This window comes from Arachis hypogaea, chromosome 18 (assembly GCF_003086295.3).
Source record: "Arachis hypogaea cultivar Tifrunner chromosome 18, arahy.Tifrunner.gnm2.J5K5, whole genome shotgun sequence".
Taxonomy (NCBI): Eukaryota; Viridiplantae; Streptophyta; class Magnoliopsida; order Fabales; family Fabaceae; genus Arachis; species Arachis hypogaea.
Window position 1 is genome coordinate 122,360,466 of NC_092053.1, and position 11,138 is coordinate 122,371,603.

The 11,138-nt window shown below is 33.4% G+C and overlaps 1 protein-coding gene across 9 annotated transcripts; it reads left to right on the forward strand.

Annotated features, from left to right (window-relative positions):
- The first annotated feature begins 312 nt into the window (after positions 1-312).
- On the forward strand, positions 313-10,417 carry LOC112771866 (cleavage and polyadenylation specificity factor subunit 3-II). 9 transcript variants are annotated; one of them, XM_025816690.3, is made up of 15 exons: positions 519-584; positions 809-938; positions 1,013-1,195; positions 1,299-1,371; positions 2,423-2,562; positions 3,454-3,571; positions 3,930-4,003; positions 4,854-4,990; positions 5,401-5,464; positions 5,938-6,003; positions 6,104-6,173; positions 7,092-7,196; positions 8,167-8,308; positions 8,818-8,911; positions 9,803-10,417. In XM_025816690.3, the coding sequence occupies exons 6-15, from the start codon at positions 3,481-3,483 to the stop codon at positions 10,244-10,246; spliced, it is 1,287 nt and encodes a 428-aa protein (XP_025672475.1). In that variant the 5' UTR covers positions 519-584; positions 809-938; positions 1,013-1,195; positions 1,299-1,371; positions 2,423-2,562; positions 3,454-3,480; the 3' UTR covers positions 10,247-10,417. The 9 variants fall into 9 exon arrangements, with proteins under 9 accessions (XP_072080257.1, XP_025672472.1, XP_025672473.1 ...); XM_072224157.1 differs by having other exon boundaries at positions 1,013-1,190; XM_072224158.1 differs by having other exon boundaries at positions 1,013-1,190; positions 2,442-2,562.
- The last annotated feature ends 721 nt before the right edge of the window (positions 10,418-11,138 follow it).

The window sequence follows — 11,138 nt, forward strand, 5'->3', positions numbered from 1 at the left end:
TTTGTTGCTCTTGTGTAACTTATTATTGTGTTATTGTGATTTAATTATTGGTGTGGTCGCTGTGTAATTGTTATTGTGATTTAATTATTTCTTCCAACATTAAAAATTAATTGTTAATATTTTGATGTTTGTACTTTTATAGAATATTTATTTATAATTTTTTTATTATTTTATTATAAATGGTTTTTTTAGTTAAACCATAATTAAACCGATTAAATCAGTAAATCAATCAACCAATAATTAGAACATTCAATAATTAGTTCAATTTTCAAAACCTTCTTTCTACTAAAAAATGTAACTCAAAAGTAAAATGAGCATTTCACTTTTAGTTTTTGATAGAAGGCCTAGAGGCTAGAGCCCAAAGAAAACGAAACAAACATCAATACTATACATCCTCGCAATTAAGGTGGATTAGTCTAGTAATTCGTTCGTTAGTTTGCGTAAATAAATATTGAAGGTTCCAATATGATTTTTTTTTTTTTTGTATATAATAACTCATTGACCAATTTGACCTCCTTGACCTGTTTAGAGACAGAGAATACATTGAGGGAAAAAAAAAGCACTATACATCCTAGCAACACTGGGTAAAGATCTTCCCCTCTCATCATCACAAACCAGCATCAATTTCGGCGCCGATTCTAGCCAAACAATCGGCCACTCTATTGCCCTCCCTGAGGGGGTGGATGACATTTCTTCAACTCAAATTTTACATGTCACGCGCACCATGTGTTTGATTAATTTCTTTAACTTATGTATGTTCAAATTATGCATGTCATTCAATGAATTTGTTCCATGGATGTTGGATTAGGAGAGTGTGGTAAAGCCAATAGAAGGACATAGTAGTGTTAACAAGCTGAGCTCCAATCTGCTCCTTGGCTTCCTTTGGAGATTTTTCTACTGCTACACACCATCCATGGCTATTGAAACTCTAGTCCTCGGTAATTCCTTATTCCCTTCCTCTTGTTTCTTCTTCTCTTCTCTCGTGCATTACATTTTATTATTTCTTTTTCAGGTGCTGGGCAAGAGGTAGGGAAGAGCTGCGTGGTGGTTAACATAAATGGGAAGCGGATCATGTTCGATTGCGGAATGCACATGGGTGTCTCGGACCACCGCCGTTACCCCAACTTCAGTCTCATCTCTCCCACCGGCGATTTTGACACCGCCCTCTCTTGCATCATCATCACCCATTTGTATTGTATCAACATACTCTTCCTTCGTTTTCATTATTTTTTAATCTTTAAAATTTCTCACTCACTGATTTATTCTTTTATATATTTTTTTGGCATAATTGGTGACAGTCACCTGGACCACCTTGGTGCATTGGTTTATTTCACTGAAGTTTGTGGGTTTCACGGACCAATTTACATGACGGTGAGTTGTTTCCTACTACGTGTTCAATGTAATGCTTTTGTTTTGGGTGGGGAGAGGATGATAATTATTTTCTCACGTAAGTACATAATTTCAATTATTTGGCATTTTTGGTGTGCAAAGTAAAATGAGAAAAAAAGAGGACGGAAGCAGAAAAAAAAATAAGAAACTAGGTTCCTAAAAACTACAATCACTCCTCATAACTGAAACTATAGTAATATTGAATCCGATTGTGCACCTCAAAACTACAATCACTCCTCATAACTGAAACTATGGTAATATTGAATCTGATTGTGCACCTCCTTCGCCATCAAATCTTCAACTTTATTAGCTTCCTTTTGAATGAGACCAAAACGGACAACCCAAGTTCTTTGCTGCTTTAATTCAAAATTTCCTATATAATAACCTTCTCTTCATGATTATCTAGCATTTTCCAATTGTTAACTATAACAAATAACGAATACCTGACCAGTCTTGCATACGACATCCTTGAACTGAGCTTTTTTTTCCAATTATTTGGCATTTGACATTGATTGGTTGCTTTTTCTTAAAAAAAAGATAGCAAATGAAGAATTTTGCTAAGCGAGAAAGAATGTATTCATGATGATGAGACATCCACGCTTAGATACATAATGTAGAAGTTGTTTTATCTTTGGACATAAAATCAATGTATCTTAAAGCATCCTTTTTTATAAAAAAAATTGAAAATTGTAGTTTTGTTTTCCTATTTTTTCTGGTGATGCTACTTCTATTAAAGTAAATTATCCAAACATAAGAGTTAAGATTAATTGATTATAGGGTCATTTAAGTAAATCTTATACTGTTGAATACTCTTTTATTAGAGTAACTTTATACAGAACCCACTCTAGATTAGAATCTTATACATTATAGATCATAGTTATATGTCAATCTAAAATCATTTTGATATACTTTTATATGTATCTAAATTAACGATATAGAAAAGTTTAAACGAACATGAAATTAGGATGTTAGATTATACCCTTATTGATATTCAATTTTTACAAAATTTTGTACAAATAATCTTTCATAATAGGTACTTATGTATTCAACAGTTAGATGGATAGCACCAAATAAGCACTGTCATCTAAATAGTATATGCACCATAAACATACCCAAGCAGGGCAATCACCATGTTCATTCCATTCATAGCCACCAGCTAAGCAAAACTATCAGGTCAATTTCAATACATTCTTAAGTGTACATGATTATGTTCTGCATCAATAGCAATATGAATCTAGGGGAGGAAAAAAAGTGAAGCTTTCCATGCCTTTAATGCAATATTCCCTGAATATGTTTTCAGAATAATTGCTTGTATTTTCTTGGTAGGTAGATGTTATTTTAAGAGATTTTCTATGTATTAGTTTGAGCATAATTGGGAAAAAAAAGTGGGGAAAAAAAAAAGAAAAAGAAAAATTAATAGTTTTAACAAAATCAGAATATTTATCGAAAAAAGGATGAGCTTGATTGATGTTTCAAATTTTTTTCTGGAAGGGTAAACCACCAAAAATGCACTTGAATTATTTTGTTGCAATGCCCCCAAATTTTACTGACAAAAATGTCTTCAAATTATTTAAAAATGTGACAAAATGTACATCCATGAACTCAAACATTCTGCATTAATGGAAAAAAGTGATGTGGCAAACGAAGCTTCCTATGTGGCAGGTGAAACTCTGACATTGGCAAATGAGCCATGTCATGATTTTCTGTTAATGGAACAAGTCTTTGATCATGGCTGAGCATTTTTGGCACGTTTTAAATTATTTGATGGCATTTTTGTCTATAACAAAATTCAGGAGCATTTTTGTTAACCTCAAGATAATTCAAGTGTATTTTTGGTGGTTTACCATTCTTGGGAAGAAATTATTGAGTAGAATATTATGGTATTAGAAATACTGGTTATCAAAGTGGTTGTGGTATTTTGACATTCTTTGGAAATATTAGCAATATTGCATATACACTATTTTGACATACATTTTCTTTCTTTTGTGCTTCAAATACTGTACTAGCTGGTTTCAAGGTTCCATTCTATAATCAAACTTTAACTTGACTATTGATTCTAAACAGTACCCAACAAAAGCTTTGGCTCCTTTGATGTTGGAAGATTATCGGAAAGTAATGGTTGAACGCCGTGGCGAGGAAGAGCAGTTTAATTCTGATCATATTGCTGAGTGCATGAAGAAAGGTATCCAATCCAGTCAAGCATGTTCATGATTTGTATTTCTGTACATTTTCATAGCTGGTGCCACTTCTTCTAAGTATGCTCATGACTGAAAATAATTCTTTTTCTCGTATATCTAGTATGTCGTTATTTATTTATTTATTATTTTTATTGACCGATCTGCTTTTACAAGATTTATTGTTATAATTTTGTGAGAACTTTAAAATTTATTCACTTAAAAGGTCTACTTTTCTTAGCAATAGTTTGGTTTGAACTTTGGAATTTTGGTGAACGCAGCAGCTTCCTAACTAAAACTATTATACTTCGACCTTTTAACTTTATAAAAGCATTTTAATCTGGTTTATTCCTGTGTACTATACAGTTATTGCTGTGGATCTGAGGCAGACTATACAAGTAGACAAAGATCTTCAAATTCGTGCCTATTATGCTGGCCATGTAAGTCTCTCTGAGGCCATGTTTTATTTGCAAAACTAGACTTCTAAAATAACGTTGGGTAATCCAACTTACATACACTTTGTTGATTTCTTAAATTTGTTTTTGGTCTTTTATTGTTGCATTTTTCTTTCCTCCCTGCATGATGGTGCCTTTTCATGCTTGTTAGCCTGATTGTTGTCATGAACAATTGGCCGTTTTGTGAGTGTGTTAGTTTTTGAGTGGGACTGGGTTATTTGTCATCCATATCACCCAACAACCACTTTTAACTCCAAAATATATGAAAGATAAGTTGAGAGTTATTAAGTCAGGATTAGATTTTTCCCACTATGTTACTCATCTGCTAGGATAAGAGTTATTTTTCAGTGTACTGAGATGGTCAGATATTCTAGGAGAAACCTCCTTCTCTCTTCCCTATCTGCTGTATGTCTAGGTATTGCTTATAATCTGCATTCTGCCGAGAATAAGAAAAATACACTCTTCTCCTTAAGTTATATGGAATGCACTTCTTGTAAATGCATGTTACAATTATTTTATGTAACTTACAATCAATTCACCGTCATATATGATCCTACCAAAAGGTGCTCATACATAGGAATGGGTTAAGAGAGGCCATAGAAGCTCTTAGGCTAGCAGCATGGTTGAATTTATTATTATCATTGCAAGACTTATTTGTGTTCAGCATATCCTAATTGATAACACTGTGTTTGCATTATTAATAATGTCATGTGAAGCAGTCAAGCAGCATTCATGGATCATAATTTATTGGATGTGTATGATATTGTTTTGCATTGTTGCGGTCACTTGCCTTATCCAGTTTACCTTCTTTGAGTACCTTACATTAATTCTTAAGGTTCTTGGAGCTGCAATGTTCCATGCAAAGGTGGGAGACTCGGAAATGGTATATACAGGAGACTACAATATGACACCAGATAGACACCTTGGAGCAGCCCAAATTGATCGATTGCGACTTGACCTTCTCATTACTGAGTAAGACCAGCACTAATTGAGTCCACGAGTCTTGCCTATAACAACATTTGAGTATTTAGAGAAAGAAATAAACTATTTTTTCTTCTTATTTGTTGTGTCAAGTTATATTCATAGATTAGATCATACTCTAAATTGATTTTAGCTTTTGGTACATTATTTTCACTATATTTTGATATTACATTAGAAATATAAGACTTTCTTGTCTTGCATATAACAAGCTAAGCTCTTGGAAAGCTGGTAGTGTATGTGACCAAGAGCTCATGATTTTAATTTGTCAGTTGCCCACTTTTTCAGTTTAAATCAATTGATTTCAGTATCAAATGTGTTGTGCCACACTAATTGATGGATCCTATTACACTTTCTGCTCTAATCTATATAACTGAGAAAATTGCATTTGATTCTCTTTTCAGATCCACATATGGAACTACAATTCGTGATTCAAAATATGCTCGTGAGAGGGAATTCCTGGATGCTGTATGTATTGTAACACCCACTCTGTAGAATTATGTGCTATAATTGTTTAGTAATTTGGTTTTTACATTAACCTGGTGTATCTGTTTGGAAAGGAACTCTAGGGTTTGATTTCTTTTCAACTATTGATTTTATTTGGGATATTATTACCTTTTTGGTTTCCAATGGTGCAAAGTAGAGGATCTTTTAAGGATTCCATCTCTCATGTTCATCCTCCTCTCCTTTCTTTTCTTCATTCATTTTATTATTTTAAGAGGAATGAACAGTGAATCCTCTGTTTTTACTTCTTGTCGCCTCCATTATTTATTTTATTTTTAATGGAGAATTTGCTCATGATTTGTGGTGATCACGTTTTGACTTTTCTTGATTTGGTGCCATATATATTATCTCTGCATCTTTTACTTTCTGTTTTTCCTTTTTAATTCAAGTGCTTCAAATCTATGGCTACTGTTAAGTTTTCAAAATAATTGGTTTAGGTTCATAAATGTGTTTCTGCGGGAGGAAAGGTGCTTATTCCAACATTTGGTCTTGGAAGGGCTCAGGTATTCTCATCAAGATAACCATTAGACCATCACTTCTTCTCATGATATTGATGGAGATATAATAGTTGTCTCTTTTTTTCTATGTTATTATGACGTCTAGGAACTATGCATTTTGATGGATGACTACTGGGAGCGCATGAATTTGAAGGTTCCTATATACTTCTCAGCAGGTTTGAATTAGTTACTGTTCCTTTTAAAAACATTATATATACTCGTTTTGCTGAATATTCATTACATGTATATTCATTTGATTATGTTTCCAATAGAAATCTTTCAATGTTCACATAGGAGGTCAAGAATTAAAATAAGATTTGCAGCAAAAATACTGGAGGTGTCAAGAGTCCAGATCCTAGTTAATGTGATGATTAAGCAAATTAAGAAGTCTAGTTCATTAACTTCTCCACCATTCAAACTCGAATAAAGTGGAAATTCCACAAAATGTCATCCAAGGAGAACAATAATTAATTAAATAATTACTAGCATTCCAAATGAGCACTCATGGATATTTGAAACAACTTATTGGAAATGAAAATAACAAGATTATTTCTTTATGCCTTATTTGATTGCAAGGATTTGAATCAAACAACAAAATGTTCAATAGAATTTAAAAGAAAGGTAATGTTGTTAAAAAATGAGATAACAAATAGAAAGAAAACATGCAAAATAAGTAAGATTGAAATTATCATAGAGCAAATAATAACTTTTCCATACACAACAAAAGGAAAGGAAGAAAAAAGAATAACAATTGGACAGACTAATAAAAATTGATATTAATAATATCCAAGAAGGCACAAAATGTGAAGCATTGGGGAAACTGGGAAAGAACGGAAGATCGTCATCCATGACCAAACACGGCTCTTCGTAGAAGTTAACTAAATAAGTCATGTTATGTAACATAGATGCCACTGCATTTTCAGAAAATTGTTTCAATTATTGCAACTAAAAATCTGAAAATATGACAATGTTCTGTTTTCTACTGCTTAGCTGTGTTGCTTGTGTTGTCGATCTTCTTAAAGCCGTTTCTTCTACTATTTTCTTCATTTATCTGTGTCAAAGTAGACCTAACTACTAGAATCTGTATTTTTCAGGTTTAACAAAGCAAGCTAACGTGTACTATAAGATGCTTATCAATTGGACAAGCCAGAAGATTAAAGATTCATACCCTACAAATAATGCTTTTGATTTTAAGAATGGTAATTTCCATATATTTCATACATTTTTGAATTTTAATCTGGCACAAATTATGCATTTATATGCGCTTTCACATATTTGCATACTATTTTCTGCATTCAATAACAAGCAGGTAATGATGCCTTATAGATATGCTGTTGAAACCTGTGTTTAGTGATGCCTTATAGATATGCTGTTGAAACCTGTGTTTAGTGATTAGACTACTTGTATATTCTATAATGGTAACAACTAGTTAATCTGAAGAAAATTTCTGCCACTTGTTCAAGGCATTTCAAATTAAAAAATATGAAGTATTTAGACAGCAGAAACTGAGATAAAATATTGATATATGACTGGCAGCAGTCAGCCGTGCATAGTATTCTAGAAGGACATGCATAAAGGGTTTAGGTCAAAGCATGTTCACCACCAGGTAATTAGACTATACATACTTATGACAACTTTAATTTTGTTAGAGCTTTTGAATGTGAGGGATTTCCTTCTTTTTTTTTTTTTCACATCTTGTGCTACCAAATCTAGATTTGTTGAAAAGGAGAGAAAATCCCTGAAACTTCAGGAAATTGGTCTATGTCAGAGATTCTTTTATGGATTGGTGTATAGCAGAAGGGATAGGAAGGGCAAGAAAATGGGTTGAGAATCAGGTTCAAGCATGTAAAAAGAATAATGAAAGGGGAATGAGCAGGAAAAATAGTCAGAAGTTTGTTACAAAGTTAGTAGTGAATGAAGGGGAATATGGTGAAGGGAGGATTTTTATCTAGTCATTTGTGAATTTTCAATAAAGGATTTTTATCTTTTATTCAAATTGAATTTTGTTTAAAGAAAAGGATAATCAAATTACATGGTGAATAGCCGTAAACATCTTCTTCTCGTTTCTGTTAATGTAAATTTTATAATAATTGAGATTGGCGATATAATTCACTGCTTCATATTGCTTGATATGTTCCTCATTTCAGTGCTCTGGTTTTGATGCTACAGTTTGCAAGTATGAAAGGTCTGTACTTGATACTCCTGGTCCGTGTGTTCTTTTTGCATCTCCTGGGATGATAAGCGGTGGGCTTTCGCTCGAAGTTTTCAAACGTTGGGCACCATTTGAAAATACCCTTGTTGCTTTACCTGGGTACATCCTTTTTTTATTCTCTCTCTCTCTCTCTCCTTTCGCATTAATTGCAGGATGACCAAAAGGCCGATAATTGCCCCCTAAATTGAGTTATATTGATATTTTACTTCATGATCATTGAGATAAACTCAAACATAGAAAGTGAGACCAAATCTATAAAATGCCCATAGAGAGTTTCGACAAGCAGTTGATACTGTGCACATTTTCTATATAGCCTGTATGATTGAAGCCCCTGCGTTTTGAAGTTCTCCTCTAGTGAAAGTGACTCTCCTTTCTATCTAAAATTTAATTCTCTTTCCAATCTGTGTCATCAGTTAGGAAAACTGAATAGTTGCAAGATTTCTGGTATAAGAGGTTTGTGTGTGTTTGGATGTAAAAGGATGTTCCTCATATCTCATTCACCATAGATTTTTATTTGTTTCCTGCAAAGCCATGTATATCAATCTTATATTTGAAGGATTTATATTTCTGATGTGTTGTATAAATATTTTATTTCGTTATTATTGTAGGTATTGTTTGCCTGGAACAGTAGGACATGTATTAATGTCTAAGCCCCCAAAAATTGAATTGGACCCCAACACAAAAATTGATGTGCGTTGCCAGGTAAATATATTTCTTCTGCTAATTTGTTTACATACATGGAAACATGCATTCTATGTGAGGCTCTCTTTCTTCTTCTCTGAAAAAAGATTATTTAGTTTTCAACTGGGTAGACAAAAGTGCAAGCAGATACACATGTAAATAAATTATGAGACCAAAAATATTGATATTGTATGGAGTAGGGAAACTGGAAAAATATAGGTCTCGTCTCACTAATGCATAAGTAAGCTGGCAGTAAATTTGGAGAGTGATATGTTCTTGTGGGTTGGGAAATATTTATATCGAGACAATTAATGCCGAGGAAAATAGTTCAGAGGCTAGTGCAAGAGTGCTAAATCTTCACCATATGTATCTTTTCTTATTTATATTTCATCACCTGCTCTATTTTGATATCTCACTGATATCAGCCTTTGGTCCATTAATACACTAGAGTTTCTTCATCTATTCGCTCTCGAATTGAATACCTATATCTTGCTAAATCTGCCTAGTGAATAAAATAAGATGATAGTATGTTGAAAGCTGCCAAAAGAAAAAGAACACTTGAGCATTTATTAGTCTTTCTGAGTTTTATAGTGTGATGAGATTTACATTTAACATGACTTGGGACTTGGGGGCAAGTACACAACTGAAACCATGTATTACTTTTTCTATCTTTTAAGAGAAACAAAAATCTAACTCGCAATTGATTTAAACATTATGAACTGAGTTTCAAAAGTTTCATGCTCCTCGACAGAAAGCTTTTGTGGTTATTTGAAATTCCTTATGTGCTTTAGAAACAAAAGAAGAATGCATTTTGCTATCAAATGATTTTCTAGTGCAAATTGACATGGATTCAATTCATTTCAGTTTATTAATATCTGGAATAACTTTGACTACTGTTGTATATTTTGACAGGTTCATCAGTTGGCTTTCAGTCCTCACACGGATTCTAAAGGGATAATGGATCTAATAAAATTTCTCTCCCCTAAGCATGTTATACTAGTGCATGGTGAGAAGCCTAAGATGGTTTCTCTTAAAGAAAAAATTCATTCTGAAATGGGGATTCCATGTTATCATCCTGCAAATAATGAAACTGTATCCGTTCCTTCAACTGTCTATGTAAAAGCTCAAGCAAGTGATGCTTTCATGGAAAGATGCTTAAAGCCAAACTTCAAGTTACATAAATGCAGTTCACAGGAGCCATCTATCAAAACCTTGACAGACAAAAACGTAGTGCCTGAGCTTCAAGTGATAAATGAAAAAGCTGTATTTATAGTTGAGGATAAAAGCAAAAAGCTGAAAGTTGTGCACAATGATGAGGTTTTGGTCATGCTGGGGGAAAAGAAGACGGAGGATTAGCATGCAAATTATCTTGTGGTGTGTGGTGTGTGTGTTTATTAGAATATCTATGGCGGGTGGTTGGTGGCACTAGCTAGTTTTACATCTTAGGTTGTGTTTATTAGTTTAGATGGATTTTGGAGGGGAGGAAAAAGCTTTGGAGGATTAAATCGCTTACGAGTTTTATCCTTCTCTCTTGTTCTCGCATAATCACAAGTAGGGATGGCAGTGGGGCGGGTAGGGGCGGGTTTTTGCCCTACCCGACCCCGCCCCTCCCTCCTTGTACCCCACTACTACCCGCCCCGCCTCTACCCGCGGGTAGTAGTCTACTCTACCCTAACCTGCCCCCACGGGTATCCGTCCCGCCCCTACCTGCCCCTATAAAAAGTAAATGACATTTTAAATTTTACACATTTATATATAAATCAAGATACAAACTTAAAATTCATAACTAAATTAAAATACAAACATAAGATTCATACAATGTCAAATAACTTAAAATTAAAAAAGAGTTCATACAATGTTAAATAACTAAATTAAAATACAAACATAAAGAAATTATATCATTAAAATATAAAAAAGTCTTCAATCCTTATTCTTGATCACTTTTCACATCTTCATCATCATTAAAGGTTTGAAGATCAAGATTCAAACCTAAAAATCAAAAGAGATAGCAATTAATATAATAATTATTATGATGTAAAAAATTAACATAAATGAATATTAAGTAATATATCACCTTTATTTCCTAAAGCTGCCCACAATCAACTTTGGCCACACATCAAAGCTTCAATTATGCTTTCTTTGAGCTTTCCGCGATGAGGAGAGATTACACGACCACTTGTACTAAAAGCAGATTCAGAAGCAACAGTGGATACTGGAATGGCATATATATCCTTGGTTATTTTTGCCA

Excerpts from the sequence above, each read along its gene's own strand:
- LOC112771866 (XM_025816687.3), top strand. The coding sequence starts at position 914 with ATGGCTATTGAAACTCTAGTCCTCG. Across the intron at positions 1,372-3,453 it reads ACGGACCAATTTACATGACG|TACCCAACAAAAGCTTTGGC; the intron begins GTGAGTTGTTTC and ends GATTCTAAACAG. Across the intron at positions 3,572-3,929 it reads TGCTGAGTGCATGAAGAAAG|TTATTGCTGTGGATCTGAGG; the intron begins GTATCCAATCCA and ends TGTACTATACAG.